Consider the following 16854-nt stretch of genomic DNA (forward strand, 5'->3'; position numbering starts at 1 on the left):
CTACGTCAGAGGGTAAATTGAATATACTAAGAGCTGTCTGTTGGTGTCTATATTTAATAAAGTGCACTGATGAGGTGCTGATTTATTGCCGGGCAGTATTCACACTCTATTACAAGGAGATTACGCAGCTTGAGTGGGATCAGGCTGGCAACACAGTAAGTAGATTTCACAATTTAATGGCAAAGAGAAAACAGGAGCCCAGAGGGGGCTGGAGGAGGGTGGGTTGATGGGTGATTATGGTGGAGGGTTGAGCTGACACAAACACGACAACATACAAGAGGCACGATCGCTTTTTAACATCGCTGCCTCCATGCTAACAACCAACAGGGAAGGCGCTTGTCTCTCAAATACCAAGATGATGAGCTGCAATCTAATAATGTGAACATGAATATTCCCAAAACACCAGTAATGAATACAACAATGCAAACAAGACTGTTTCATTGGATTCATTTGATCTGCATCTAATACCAAAAATGCAATAACACACAGTGAGGGTGTTAGAATCATAATTATGGTGGAAGTTAATTTATTATTAGAAATAAAACTGGACCTCAGACACAGACTATAAATCCCAGTGTTGTTTTTAGATTCCAGTGCTGACATGCCAGAGCAAAAAATATGTTTTACTGTGTAGGAGCAAAGCAGCAGCAGTAGCAGCATGAGTGTCAATGTTTGCTTGGCCCTTTAGCCTTCACACAATTCCCTGCAGAACACACTCGGGCCTGGAAAGCTGGGGTGGGAGCTGGCAAACACTAAGCAACAAGCACCTTTTTACTAAGCAGCATCCATGGCACTTTTTACATATGAACACACAACATTCCCAGTGCTGTTGGTAAGGCATGTGGGATGCAAGAGGGCTACAGGGGTCACACTTCTATCCTGTCACTCCTCAAGAAAGAAGCAATGTCAAGGTGGTAAACAGGTTTTGGCTGCACTGCAGTTGTCAGTATATTTGGTTTCATCCTAAAACTCTTGGACAGTGAAATGCAACTTTATGGGATGGAGGGCAGCCAGAGTGGTGGACAGTAGACTCTAATGTGTGTCAAAGGTTGTTAACACCTTAGGAGCCACAAACCATCTGTCAGCATCCTCATAACACTGCTCCTGCTGACCTGCCCCCTCTCACGCCACAGCCATGGTAGACTCAGGCTCGTGGTGCTGTTTGGAGCATTGTCCAAAAGCTCCACAGTGGTTATCAATTAATCAAAGGCAAATCCAGACTCCAACCTTCAACATCCCCTATAATAAACTAAAGTAACAAGTGCAACTGAGATGATTGAATAATTGGGTTCGTATTTAATCTAAAATCATGGAAACAAATCCCATAAGTCGCGAAAACCACCTCCATTTATGAAAACTGACCTTTCATGGTATTTTAAACAGAGATGAGATGACAAAGTTGACATTGGACCCTGTAAGGCAAAGACACCATCTACACTAATGAAAGAGCTTTGATATCCTCTAATTGCCCTCTAATTAAAACTCAATAGGGCCACTCTACTGCACATTATGCCACTTTTTAAAAGCATTTTCAAATGTTAGCTGAGAACAGGGGGAATTAAAAATCAATTGGGATAAGGTAAGTGCCAATTTTTGTAACACTGAAATTGTTACATTTGGACTTTAGTTATTGGCCCATCTGTCAATGGCCTAATCAATGTGTTCTACTTCATAATGAACTGGTAATCTGTTTAATTTCATTGCCCAAGGCCGCAAAAATCTATCGCAATGCAATCAGCACTTAGTTCCCCCTCTCTTTTCTTGTCCCAGAACAGGCAGAGGAAGAAATATGGAGGAGCTGAGCATGGTAGGCTGCCCTGGGGTACCGTTGGTGCATAGAGTGTTAGTGCATGGAGTCTCGCTCAACCAGTGAACCATCTCTGATCAGGTTCAGCCATGTACAACTCAATTATGCAGTCATTTCATGGCCAGAGGACACCCACTGTCCTATTACAGACACCACCAAAGGGACTGACACACACCAAGCAGTCAGCTGTAAGTCTGGAAGTCTTTATTCTGTCAAATTGTCTTTTTAGTCTTTAATAAAAAAAAGTTAAAAAGTTATCACTGTAAAACTAAAGCACATGTATGAAGACCATAATAATCTAGTTAAATTCTATCAATTTATAGGTAGTGCTTATTGTGAAGACCATAATAATCTAGTTAAATTCTATCAATTTATAGGTAGTGCTTATTGTTTGGTTCCAGTTATTCACTCAGAGTTGGAACAGACTTACTGCCTCTGGTTTTGGGTTAAATGATCATTATCGACGCATTTAGAATGACAAGTCCTCTGCCGCAATCTGTGGAGCAAATCCCATTAACATTATGAATCTATCCACTGTACAATACGCGTTAGTGTAATCTGATTAACAGTGCTTCAATACTATGACACATAAAATCTGAGTTAGACTGTATACATATTAAAATTATGATGCACGTTAGGATATAAGATTAAAACTTTAGCAATTTATGTACAATATATTAAATCACAAATCTAAGTAATACAAAATACACACTGTGTACATAAAGTGTGGCTGCTAAATAAAATACACCTCCTTAAAGCGCTTAAGTACTCAGTGGCCTCACGTGACCTGTGAAATATTGTTTTTAAATTTACTATTAAAAAACAATTGTGCCTCTGTAAGTAAGCCTCTATATACAGTCTATATACAGCTGCAAGCATAGAAATTTTGCTTTTTTTGTGCATGTGTGTGACACTGGTGTAATTTTTGGGTCACAATGTTGAGAGTGTGTTATCAGGTCAGTTGAGATCCAATCCTGAGTAAGCTCCTTGGTTAAACTCTCAGTTTGCTGACCATGCAGGGCCCATGTGGAGTGATCCAAACAGTTTAGATGTGTAAGGGTCCAGGGCTGAGGCCAGGGGCTGGGAGCATATCCATCTCTAATCTCCTTACTATCAGATCTGTACCTGATTAATACCTCTCCTTCTTAGAAGCTCTCTAATGCCTTTTCAGAACAAATTGCATCTGCCTGAGGTCAGCTAGAGTCCACTTCACTTGGCTGAAAATAAATTAACCTTTTAAATCTATGAATTAGGATTAAAATGTATCTTCTCCATTAACTGCTATGACACCAAAGTATGCACACACTTGTACTGTATGTGTAGTGCCTAAGAGAGGAAGTGTGCATCAGTACCTCAGTGATGCCACAGATTTCCTGCGTGCTGACAGCTGTGTGCCTGGCCAACTTATGCTGATGAGAAGAAGAGGTTATGGAGGTGCCAGTGGAGGACACATTCATTTAGTTTGTTACTCCTTTGTGCCCACAGCACTGTAATGTTATAGAGTTATGAGGGTCAAGCCCAAGATCAAGGAGAATCTGCCGTGGTTGCAAAAAAGAGCAGCTAAACAATGTGTTCTCTGTCAAAATCAGATGAAAGCTCTTGAAGGAAGCAAAATCTCTGCTGACGTGAGGTGCAGTATCCTTAATTCAACAGCCTCTTATAACCTCGTCTATCAGAATGTCTATCGGGCAAGAAAGAAACATGATTATGCCCATCAATAATTCAGAGTGTGTGTGTGTTTATATGTGCATATATGTGTGTGTCTCTGTGTGATATGATGTCTTGTTTGATCGGGCAGGTCTCCACATTTGCTCTAAATCTCCCTGGTGATTACAGCATACACTGGCACTGGCTGTGTGTCCTTTTCCCCATTCAGTATTGATTTGTATCCATTTTGCTCCTCCTCCATCCTCCACACACCCTAAGGCTATATGAGTTGTTGTCATGAATAATCTCCATGTGTGCATATTTATTCATGTGGAAAATAAAAAGGAGTCAAAAATAAATGTATTATACCTGGGATGTGTTTGGCCCAGCCAATGATGACCACCAGCTCGCGGTCAGCCAGGTCGCACAGAGTGGTCAGAGCCTTGATGTCGCTCTCTGGCATGGTGGGGTCAGGCATGGCATAGATCTTCTCTGGCTCTGCCACCAACAGGTGAGACACTATCTTTGTGACTGAGTATAGAGGAGGAAGAAGGGGATGGCAGGTAAAGGTAATTTCAATGAAATTGAACAAATTGTTTGCAACATGCATTGCACTGATATAATTCATAAAATATGTACAATATATAAACAATAAATTTGGACAAGTGAAATGTACACAGTGAAAGCTTTTATCTCTATAGAAAGCCTGCAAGTGGAAAGAAAATAAATGAAAATGTGAGACACTAATGTCACTTACTAATTAATCATCAGATCAGAGGCCTCTCATAGTTGAGTTATGGCTAGAACAAATACCTGCATGCTGGCCAGGCATAGGAGGGGCGACGGAGGAACGAGACAATGGGCTAGTGATGGAGCAGTACTCACGAGGCTTTTTGGTAGGAGGAGGGAGTGTCAAGCCCAAGTAGGGATTGTTTTCTGTGTCCAACCTTCGCTTGTACTTTTGTCTGCCCCCTCGGACACGGTCAAGGCGAACACCTGGGGTAGAAATGACAAGAGGACATGGAATGAAGAGAGTGCATTTTAATGTTTTAATTGATTTGAAATGCATGAGAACGAGGTCAAAAATATTTCAGACAAATGTAAGATTACATTAGCAAAAAGGTATTAGTATGCAAAAACAAAGCCTTAATTTATTAAACCAGCACAAAAATTAAGATGATGATAATAAATGACATCCTATCACGTTCTGTATTAGATCATGTGTAAAAGCTGTACTGTGAGCTACCGCACTAGTCTCAAGCTTGTATGTTAGTATTGTTAAAGGACTGCAGAGGGGCATAATGGTGTCTGTAAGCATGCACTCCAACATATATGTGTTTGTGTGTGTGTGTGTGCGCATGCGTGTGTGTGTGTATATGTCAGAGGTGCGGCTGCCTTCCCATATGTGGTCCATGCCTGGCTGGTCTACTGTGACACAGCTGAGCCCAGAGCAGGTCTAAACATATGAATATTTAATGCAGGGTCAATGATCTCACAGACTGGCCCTCTAATTATTTAGCTTTTGGGGTGAGGCAGGCTGCATACTAATTAGCTACTAGCTACATGCACCTTTACTTGTGTGTGTATGTGTGTGACAGAGCTCAGGTATGTGCTCTTCAGTAACCAGAAAAAGAAACTTAACCAGCCTATAACCAAAGACACAGTCTTTCTCTTTCTCTCTCTCTCTCTCTCACACACACACACACACACACACACACACACAAGCATGCACACTCACAAACACACAAAACATCCAGTGTCATACAGCAGATAGATAACTAGGTATTGCTTTCCAATAAAAGACCCTTATTTCACCCCTCTTTCACTGGAGTAGCACTAAGGCCTTATCACCCCCAGCCACACCTAGGGGGCCAGGTTCTACACTGATACTGTAAATGTCAAACCAGCCTCATCACAACATAAGTTATTTATTATCTCATTATTTGATAAGAATGTTTCCATTTGGATGTCTTTTCAATTCTATTAATTTTCAACATAGTTAAAGTATTTCATCTAGCCTGGTCAATTTATTTGATACCACCAGGCAGGTATTTGGTTATTTAATATAATTTTATGCAAACATTTATATGCTCTATCTCCATATTTGCACCAGCATGTCACTGCTACCATGCAGCCTAAATATCCTTGATATCTTAATCCTGTCAAAAGGGAGAACCCCTTCAATTTACCTTGTATGCATAATATAACTCCCTAACAAATTTAATACTAAAGGGTGGAGGAGAAAAAGGCTCAATGAAATGCCTGTGGTGGAGGAGGAGTTAATTTGTCAGCCTCCTGCGTCCTCTGAGCGAACAACCCCCACAGCCAGAGCACTTCCTTGATGATTTCATCACTTTATAACAGGGAGGATGGTGTCAAACCTAGGCATTGTGTAGCCACTGCAAATGAGACTAATACAATTTGCCCATCAGCAAGTGCTCTTGGAGAGGATGAGTTTGGATGCGTCCCATGCGCGGTGATTGGAGGTCGCTCAGTGAACAGGGGGAAAGGAAAATCAGATGGTATAAGACAGAAGCGGTGGCCTTCAGTTAACAAAAAGGAATTCAACAGTGGATTTATGCAAAATATCTTCTTGATTTTCACCATTTATCTAACGTGACTTGCTCCCAAACTTGGACTGGATCCAGTAAACTGTATTATCATGCAACCGTAGAATAGAGATTTCTTCTACTTATATAAATTATTTGATTCCCTAGAAACACAAATCTGATTAGGATTGTCTTTCAATTTCCTGACACTGACAACCCACTAACCTAATTACCCCCAATTCCCAAGCGAGTCTCATCCTTCCCAGCAAGAACCAGGGAAACATCTGATAGCAGCTACCTGTATTTTACACACTTTAATTACTTGCTGTGTATCATATCAAGAAATACATGTTATTGTCTTTTTCTGTGAGAGCATCTCAAGATGGTGCTTGTTACATGTTATAATCTTTCCAATTTAGTCAAGACGGTGCCTTTATTAGTGTAGGAATGGAAAATTCCTCTCAGTGTCAAACGTGATGTCACCACTTTCTACAGTTTCTTCTGGCTCTCCCGATGAGCTCGGCCACTGCCAGATGGCTGCGCTTGTGCTCTTCATGATCCTTTGCTGGTTAAGTCATGTGGCTGTGTCAGCCTGTGTAAAGCCAGCGATGAAGGTAGATGGGTGCCTCTTTTAATTAGAACAGTCCTGGCCATAATTAACAGATGCTGACAGGAATTAAAGCTTGGCACTAACCTTTCTCATTTTACTGTCCAACAGGGCCAGACACAGGCAGAGAGGAACAGAGAGTGGTTTAGAGCAGCTAGACAAATACATTCCCTCGTGCTGTTTGGTAAAGTTGGGACTTTATAGGGACCTTTGTGGGGGTCATGTGTCACTTTGGTGGCACCCAAAGCTCTAAGTGGTCTGACTCTGACCAATCTGCTTCTTCCAGTGCAAACAATAGTCCTAAATGTGTTTAGAGTTGAACAGCATCTCATCCAAAGCCATCTCACTGTTTTATGGCCCTCTACACAGTGCAGCAAGGCTAGAAGTGGGCAAGCTCGGGTATCACCTCTTCAAAGCAGGGTGCTGGGAGAGAGGGCTTTTGGCCAAGGCGGCTGGCATTTGTGCACGGATTAACACAGGCCTTGTGGTGGGGGCTGGGGCCAGCTGACCTAGGGCTCTTCTTTCTCTCCAAAAACAATAATAATCCCCTTTCGAGCACACTTCTACAAAAGGGCCTGTCTTCACTCACTTTGTGTGGACGGCCATTGGTAGGGGCCCTTATTTTGAGTCGCTCACCTGTTCTGAGTGTCTCTCCCTGGGGAAAGTGTCAGGATGTCTGGGATGGTTGGCAATGCCAAGGGGGGCTTAAGCGGACCCTATTTTAGCTGGGAAAATCAGAAGGCCACATGGCAAGGCATGGTGAACCTTGCCTTTCAAGGAAGCCGCCCGCTAAACTGCCGTCAGCACTATTTCAAAGGGCCCCTGTATCCAGCTTTGCATGCTTGTAAGTTTGTTGCAGCATTTTCAATCATGAGTGGTGATGAGCAGAGGTAGCGGAAAATTGTCATGCATTGCTCCCCTCCCCATCTGCTGCCCTAGGGGCTGCCATACTGACACCCTTGTCAAATACTCCATTTAGGAGTATGTGATGAGGGAGTTTTGCAGGTTAGCTTCAATAGCCCTTGTGAACTGACATCCCTAGTTGTATTGCTAATTAGAGATTTAACGGTTCTTAGAATACCCTTTACCTTGCATATTGTAAATATTAATAATAAAGTGAGGTTTGCCTCAGCAAAAGGTTCTTTTGTACTTATTTCACTATTACCATTGCTACATATTGGAAGGAGACTGTGTGCAACATACACAACATTTTACATTCCAGTACTTCATTTTCAAATACACGTGTGAATGTAGTATGTTTGTGTGTATTCTCTGTATGTAACTATGATTGGTGACTGTGGGATGTAGCTTTTTTTTTTAAAATACAGGCGCTGAACAATGAGCAGTGTGATGTTAATCAGCACAGATAGACCTTCCTCTCTTGTTCAGTAAATGTTCATGACTCTATTCTTTTAAGCCAGAATACTTTCTACCTTTACAAACAACATCATTGTTAGACAGTGAGGACAATGGAACGAAAACTATTGTCTTTCCTAGACGCAAATATAAAGGCAACTATGCAGAAATAAAGTCTGCATTTGTGTGTGCGTTCATGTATGTAGAGACACCTGCGTGTGAAGATTGAGATAAAACCAAGTCAGTGCAGAGAGTAACTGCCCCTGAATGATGTTAGTGTAATCTCTCAATAGTATCTTGTCTTGTCTCGCTTGCTCTAAGCTCTGATCCGTTTCCATTGATCAGAGGAAAAACCTGTTGCCCCTGACATTTGATTCTTCTATTGATCACTTCCTCCTTTATACAGTCAAGCAAAAAGTACAGTGACTCAATGCAGGGTTTAAGCAGGCCTGTAATCGAACCACAAACTACACTTTGAGATATAAGCATACTGATTGTAGTTTCTGTGATTAGAAGACAGTAAATTTCGCCTATGACAGTATAAACAAAAACAAAAAAATCATGGTTTCAATGGTTTCCTCTGAAGATGTCTAATATTGTTATTCTTTCGGAGACACTAATGGATTAAAATTTTTGTTTAAGTGCATTACTGTACTTTGTTGGAGCAGTAAAGTTATAATTAGTTGATTTTCCACTGAGACACAATGTGACCTTTCTGGAGTAATGAAAGTAAGCAACCTCAGTCACACGAGTGGTGGCCATCTCCACACCCTGGACCTGCGCATGGCGTTGAGCCGATGGCTTCATGGAGCTTACAGTGGACACAGACCATGTGCCTCTCTTTCCATTTCGCCTTGGAGAAACATTAATTAATTATGACAGAAATCAGTTATTTCAAACGGAGCCATAACAACACCTGCGCAAGACTTCAATCAGTCTGTGACAATAGGTGCAGTGTGGTGATGACAGCAGCTATGTAAAAGAGGAAGGTCATTCTTATTCTGGGAATGTGCTGAATACACAGAAGTGTGCATTAGAACCTTAGGCTTAGCCACAGTCTGCATATTTGAGTTTTACACTCTTTTACTCTGACCTGACACTGGTCATTCATTTATAGCCACGGCTACATATTTTTGTAGTCTCTTATTCTCCAAGATGATATATTGGCATAAATTTTTCATCAGATAGTAATGCGATTACTCTGTCTTTCTGGCACTGACGCTTTATCTGGCTTCGTGCAGTCTAGGGGATTCTGTTACTGTGTGGAGATCCATACGGACCATGACTCTGGCTTCAGGTGGTGACTTGATATACAGTATATGCGTCTATAAATCCCTCTCTTCAACGAACAATAGGAGGGGTAATAGTGAAATCTACCGTATATGCGCTGCATTGCTTGACTAAAGTTTTAAAAGTGTAACATTTTACAGAATTTCATTTATCAGATCTTTTATCTGGCAAAGTATTTATACCACTGTATAACCACGAGGGACAATCGTGCATTGCGCAACATAAGTGCCACCTGACCCACGATCATTGACATTTAAGGAAAGCATAATACAAAAAGGAATAAAAAATAATAACATGTTTCCTGACAAGGTCCCTGAGCTATCCCCAAAGGAGGCTTGGATAAATATAACACTGTCACTTTACCCCCATGCCACTTGTCTTTTATTATTCATTTGTCTGGTCTTTTTAAATCAACCAGCAAGTGCGAAGCGGCAGAGTAACACTGCAACACTAATGCAATGGGGTTAGGGAGAACAGGTAGGTGCCTCCCCCAGTAGCCTCAGTGTCTAAGGGGAGTCAGTCTGTGGCGATGGGGAGGGGTGAATTGCAGCTAGACAAATCTATCGCAAGCATGTTTAATCGTCACTGAATTCCCTGCTGGCATGACTTTAAAAAACCATCCACAGGAAGAGCGCTGAGATGTTCGGAAAACATTTAGTGGATCAATATGCCGGGGAGAGCTGAGACTGTGCCGAGGGTGTGCTCAGGGACCTGGCCCGAGCCTTTCCAGGCGGAATACTGTTACATTTCTATTACTCAGACAGCAGGATCAACTATTCAGCATATCTCTGTCCTGAGCTCAACTGCACATTATTTACTGCTGTGTAGACGGGGTGAGGACAGGGGGGGCTGGGAACTGGTGTCTAAGTCAGTCGGTTGCATGCATTCTCTTTCTGGGGTGGTAGAAAAAAACACTGTGGGACCTAACAAAACAACTGTCATGACAGCAAGTTTTTGATGTGGTACTCTGCTGGCAGATCCCCTAACAGAGAAATGCGATGGAGATTTTGTTTTACCATCTTATTTTTTTTATACCAAAATATGTGCAGTGCTGTATGTGTACCTGTGTATGTATACAAGAATAATAAAAAATGTTCTTACTCTTCTTACCTTCTTTGAGCATCCCCACTTTGAGGCATTTCATGAAGCGACATGCCTGACATGATTTGCGTCTCCGTTTTGTGATCTCACACTCATTTGTGGCTGGACAGCTGTATTCTATGTTGCCTGTGAGAAAAGAATTTAAGGAGAACAGGTCAGCACCAACAAAACCATAGTTGAACAAAGCCCAAAGCATTACACTACATTTCACCAGAGTTTGAGAGGCTCAGATGTACTCAAGCAGGTAGACTACACCTCAGTACTTGAGGGCCACAGCACAAAGAGAGGCACGATTAAGAGGTAATAGGTAGGGGTGGAGGTGGAGGCAAAGCTGCAAAAGTCCTTCAGGACGCACCAGTAGACACCACCCTGGTCCAACACTAAATTGGCCTCATTAATTCTGTGCATGTCCCCTCCGGGCCCAGGGCACAGGCCATATCCCCCTGTGCTCAGAGAGCCCTGCTACTGCCTCAACAGCAGGCTAGAGAGCCGCTGCCAGTGACCACTTTACATAATACTCCAGCAGACCCAAACCTGTTGTTACCACTGTTGCCACTGTTGACTATTTACATAGTGTACAGACAAGAGGCCTTATGCATTATTCAACTCCAGCGTCTGATTCCAGGACGAAGCAATGAAAAAGAGTTTCATTGCTACACAATAAAAGAGCCGGTTCTCTCTAGTCTAGCATTAGCAATAGAAAGGGCAGGATATGTAAGGCAATTGCTCCGCTTCTGCCTGATTCCCTACATTTTACTGTATTCAGGGGTTTTCAATAAAAGGTTTCAGTGTAATGGTTGCCTCAGCCTAGGAATGTGAATTATCTTCATTTTGAATGGACTTTCAACTTTAAAGCCTTTGACATTGGTGTCTCTCTAAAGTTTTCTTTTGACCGCAAGATCATATCTTCTTGGATATAGTACTGACATACATTTAATCATTAAATTACCTCAATAATGTTTTCTTATTTACTCAAATACATGGAGACAATTTGTCAGTGAAAGGGCACTTTCGTAAATACACCTATTCAGCATCTTCCACGGATAAAACCATTTCCCGTAGACGTGACGTGTTTGTCACGTCTACAAAAAAACAAAAAAAAACAAAATTAGCAGGATTAACATCCCAACATACATTCGTTGTTCCACAGCTCTGACCCTCACTCTGTATTTGTATACTGAGAAACACAAAGCTGTGTAATATTCCACTGGTGTTCCTCCACAGACCTCTAACAGCCTTTGACAACTTATGCAATTATGTTAACATTATTGGACAGATCAAGTGGAGAGTCCCAAGATGTTATAAATAATTAGAAATTCCTCCTTATATCTGGGTTAGAAATCATTATGTTAATTCTCCTCATCTCTTTGGGATTGGGGTAAATAAAGGTGTGAGGGAAGCGGCTGATGAGCTCTGATTGTCTTTCCTCTGTCTGTTTTCTCTGTCACAGCAGAACCAGACCATAATAATCCTATCCACTGACCATATGCTGGGAGGAGGCAATCAATGTGACGCTGCACTGAAATCAAATCACAGATGTCTTTTTGGTATTTCTTTGCATTATATGCTAACCAACTGACAACTTCCTGGGACATAAGATACAAAATAAAATAACATTACAAAAAAGTGGATATGTATTGCAAATCTAACAATCCCTTACTTTTAATGTTATTTACTTTATTATATCATTCCAAAATCTCAAAAAATTGCCAATATATGTTCACACTTTGTTGAGTGTGAAGCCTAACCTAGGACAGTTAACCCTGTCTGTCCCTGAGGATGCTTTTTTTTTTTACAGGAGTCTTTTTTCTCTTCTCCTCCCCCTCTCTTCCCTTTCTCAGAGGTCCCAGGCACACGTCCACGAACCACACCTGGCGGATAACTAAGAGAGGTAGCCCTTTGATGTCACACACTCCAGGAACAAAAGCAATCATACGCTCACACACTGCTGGGCTACTGTGTCCACCTGTCCTGTCAAACTCCCCTGTTGCCTGATGTTCTGTCAGAGGGAGCTTCTCACAGCTCAATGCAAATTGAAGGGTGGATTAACTAAGTTTTCATCACTACATTTGTTCTATATTTAGGAGAAGCAGCGCTTTAGTGCCAATCTCCAAAAAGCAAGTCACACTTGATAACATGACACAAAGCTGTTAAATATCAAAAACTTTAGTTTTTATGCATATACACAACCCTATAAATCCCAATTTTATAGGCATGGTACATGATCCAAAATTAAAAAAGAAGAAGAAGAATACCAGAAGAAAACAGGATGTCTCCCTAAGTGATTTACAACATGATGAAAATGCATACGTACACTAAAGAACAGCTGAACTTTAATTACTGTAATATCTGATGCTGTTAAATATTTGTTCACATCAAAATCTTGATTTATAGTATTTGCAAAACATGCCTGGATTGTTCAAATAAATAAAAATGTAATCATGGTTGTTTAAATTAATGCATTTATTGGTGCAGTTAACACATGTGCCTTTTAGATGAATAAATAACAAATGAATTATTATTGCTGTGTCATGTAGTCAATTTTTAACTGTCTCATATTTCTTGTATGAAGGTAAAGGTAAGACTGACCGTCCATCTGATCACCTGTTACAATTTCATTGTACACCTTGTACTGTATGTATGATAATTAAAGCACTTTACCTTTACCATACCTTGTATTTATGATCATATACAATATTGTGTGAAGAAGTCTATTTGTTGGCTCATTTAATGTATTTTTTCCCAAGTTCAATTAGATTGACTTAAGAAAACTAAAATAAAATTCAGAAAATATAACTGATCTTGAGACTGTGACCACAATAAGTAGATGTATCTACTGAATCAGTAGAGTCAGTGATTAGTAGACAAACAAGTTAATACATAAATACTTATTTAAATAAGGATATCTGGTTACAGTATATTCAAATGCTGGCTTTTAAGATCGACATCTAATAAACATCGTACAATAACCGGAGTAACAGTATGGTGAGTTTCACTTTGATGAACAAAGCATACTGGTGGGAGCCCCCTTTAACCTGAGGGCCATGCTTCGGTTTATCTGTTTTTAAAAAGGTTATGGTATGGTTACCAAAAACATTACACAGTGAGGGGAGAAGAAAAAGATTTTCCCCCTTCGCTTCTTGATAAATATCTGTCTCAATCTATTTTATGGCTTTTCAGGACCCATGCCAGGGCACAGAGGGGAAAGTCAGGTCTTGTAAGTAAATTACAGTAAAATGGCAGGTATTTCTCATCAAAATCTAAACTGACTTTTACAGGCTTACTGTCAAGGTCTATTACTTCATATAAAAAAGGGCCACTGAGTTCAGTTGGTTTTCAAGCAATTTTACACTTGGGTTCAAAATGGGAAGAAAACATGGTTCAATACGAGATTTATGTTTTTGAATGGTGGGGCACGTGAGGTGCAGGGATGGGGGGATGATTAGGGAGCAATGAGAGCTGGGGTATTTCTGGGATGGATGGACATCTAGGTTGACATTAATTTGAGCCTGGCCATGACTAATGTAACTATCTCCACGCAAGAGTTCAAGGGGTTTTTCACTGGATGAATAGGTGACAGAAGATGGATTTCCCATGCACTTTTGTTGAAAAGGTAGGGGCATCCGTTGAAGTGGAGGCCAGAGACGAAGAGAAGGGGATTCAACAAAGACTACCCAGACAGCAAATTCATACCTTACAGTATGTTCACCCAGTCAAAATATTTGAGACAAAGACAAAAGACTGAAAATATATAAAAAAAACATCTATATCTTACTATATTAAAGAACAAGTAAACATATCCAATGAAGAATTGAGTGCGGCTTAACAGGAAAATACACAAGAGTTACACAAGGTTAGCACAAGGCGACAAAGACGCTGTTACATAAATGGTTAACATTAGCTTAGCATGTTGTTTGCCCCAAGTGCTAAAGAACAATGTGATAACGGGCTGGATAAGACAGTTCCTTTGTTTTCTTCTCATTAGAGAGGGCCGTCTCACACTCCACCCTTGACTGCCTCGTTATTCCTTTAATTAATCAGTTCTCATCAACGGCACCCTCTCATTCTTTCAAGAGCTCTACATTTACTGCCTCCATTTTCCTCCAGCAATAGTGCATGTGTTTCTTTTATCATTTCGGAAAGCTTTCACCTCCCCCAAAAAGTCCCTGCATTCCCCCTGTCTTCTGTGCCTGGGACCCCTGTCTGATTATTATGCCATTAAGCCTCTCCTCCACTCCTCTGAAAGAGCAGCAGGGTCCCTCTCCAATCTAAAGAAGTCCTGGTTTTTTTCCCCTCCTTTCCCTGAAATTACCCGGCGACGCGTGCCTGAGTTTCTAATTGGCATGCCCGTCCCTGGAGACGGACCCCTCCCTTCCTCCTAATGAAAAGCCTCGGCCTTAATTACACTTTCCAAACGCTGATTGTTATTGACAAAACTCCTGTGGCTCGGACAAACGACGGCAGATTAGCTCCATTACAGGCAACCCTCCAAGAAGAGAAAGAGAGGGATTTCAAATCGACAATGCAAAGTGAGGGGGAAAAAAAGAACAGCTTTCAATTTTTTTCTCATGTACCTTCCTCTTAATTGTTTGGGCTATTGCTCCACTTAAGAAATCTCTTTCTTCCCCGATGCCTCTTTTCTGTTCCATTGTGTTGCCGTCAGTGTACATTTAGTTAGGGGACAAAAGCCCAGTTATGTTACTTGAGAGAAAATGTTCATCTTTTGTCAATAGACAGGATTGCTGATGGCAGCATGGGTAAACAGCAGGATTTGCCCTAATGCTTTTGTTTGCCTCCAAAAGGTACATAGACTGTCTAAAGCTGATAGGGCCGTGAGGTCCAAAATCAACACCTATCATAAAGACAGACAGACCGCTCTCCATATAATCATGGATACAATCATTTTTTGATGAAAATGTACTGAGAGCAATTAATAAAATATGTCTCACTCGCTCAGTTCAAACTTTAAATTCATATTTTTTTCCACTTTTAATACAATATCTTCAATTTCCCATATCCTAACCCGCTGGCTTATTTTACCTATTTTATCTAGCTTTCCACTGTATGTTTTCCGCCACTAAGCCGTTAGAGCTTAGACATGGGCAGCTGTGCCCGTTGTGCAGATTTTTTTTCCAGGCTAAACAATATCTCTGTCTTTCTGATTAATCTGGAGCAGAGCAACCAGTTTCACGATGGGGGGTCTTTCATTGCCTCTCTAATAAGAAGGTGTGATACATCATGCCTAGTGGATAGCCAATCGCACCCTAGTTCCCAGGCACACACATTTACACAAACAACAAAACACAATAACAAAGGCATTCTGAGCCATCCCAAGGCACTTGGATAAACAGACCCTGTTCTACCTTTAAATCTGACCTCAGAGTGATGATCATGTCCCCCATACGCCACCAATTACAGATGATGTCAGCTGAATGTTACTGTAGCAGCACTGAGTAGATGAAAAATATAATTCTGGTTGATGTTTTTCTTCCTTCCTACACACAACAGATTCAAAATGCTATTTGAAAGTTATTTGATAATCAGTAAATACATCTGTTTTTTAAAATGTCGTCCTATAGTATTGAGGTACTATATATTATAGTAAAAACAAAACAGATTTTTATATGGAGCTCCCTGCTCTCAGGATAATGGGAAAACATCTTGCACATTCCAGTGATTTTTTAAATAGTGAATTGCTTAAACCGAATATGTTTCAGTGTCTATGTGAGGCCAAAGATGTCCCCTACTGAGGGTGTTTTTGTGTCTGATGATGCAGTGACATGGGATGAAATAACTTGTATTCAATGTTTGTTGAGGGGAGGTGCATGAAAAAAATACCTTGTATTGTCCTTTTAAAAAAGGCTTTGCAGGCCTCACAAGAGGCCACCCCATAGTGATACCCCGAGGCTATATCTCCACAGACCAGGCACAGCCTCTTGGGGAGGGAGTTCAACATGTATTCGCACTTTATGGATGAGTCCTCCATGATGGTGCTGGAGCAGTCGTCATAGCGCTTGCGGCAAGTGCCAGCCCCAAGCCCACTGGGTGTGAACATAGGTGGAGAGTCCAGGCCGTTGGAGTGGCTGTTCATAGTGCTGACATAGCCGCCGCTGGCGTCTGAGTTGCCGCTGGGGCTGTGGTGGCTGACCGTGTCGATGACCGAGGAGGGACTGGATGGCTCCGTCTTGATGTAAGACCCACAACTGGAGGGTAGGTGCCGGTCATCAGCGGCCATTCTATTCAGCAGCCTGGGGGAGGAATGGGATGAGGAGGAGAGTGGATGGGAAAGAGAGAAGAAAAGATAATTACCAGAGGTGTTCAGGGGGTTAGAATAACTCTCATCAACCAGTGGAGTGACAGAAATGCCTAATAAGTGCAAAATGTAATGATTATGAAGCATTTCATTGAAACACTAATGCTTTTCTTGTACCACTAGTTATTGTCACATTTACCAGTTCATACATTTGTTCAACTGCTAAAAAATGAGCTTTAATATA

General features: G+C 41.2%; 1 protein-coding gene across 4 annotated transcripts in view; it reads right to left on the reverse strand.

Annotated features, from left to right (window-relative positions):
* Window positions 1-16854, reverse strand: part of esrrb (estrogen-related receptor beta) — a 44107-nt gene that overhangs the window by 11506 nt on the left and 15747 nt on the right. For 3 of the 4 annotated variants that reach the window (XM_067480750.1, XM_067480749.1, XM_067480747.1), the window contains 4 exons: window positions 16196-16605; window positions 10358-10483; window positions 4340-4450; window positions 3824-3985 (listed from right to left, as the gene is read on the reverse strand). In XM_067480750.1, the coding sequence (XP_067336851.1) occupies window positions 3824-3985; window positions 4340-4450; window positions 10358-10483; window positions 16196-16592 (796 nt within the window). In that variant the 5' untranslated portion in view covers window positions 16593-16605. The remainder of the gene's footprint in view (window positions 1-3823; window positions 3986-4339; window positions 4451-10357; window positions 10484-16195; window positions 16606-16854) is intronic. The other variant, XM_067480748.1, reaches the window with a different exon arrangement.

The sequence above is a fragment of the Channa argus genome, chromosome 16 (assembly GCF_033026475.1).
Source record: "Channa argus isolate prfri chromosome 16, Channa argus male v1.0, whole genome shotgun sequence".
Lineage (NCBI taxonomy): Eukaryota > Metazoa > Chordata > Actinopteri > Anabantiformes > Channidae > Channa > Channa argus.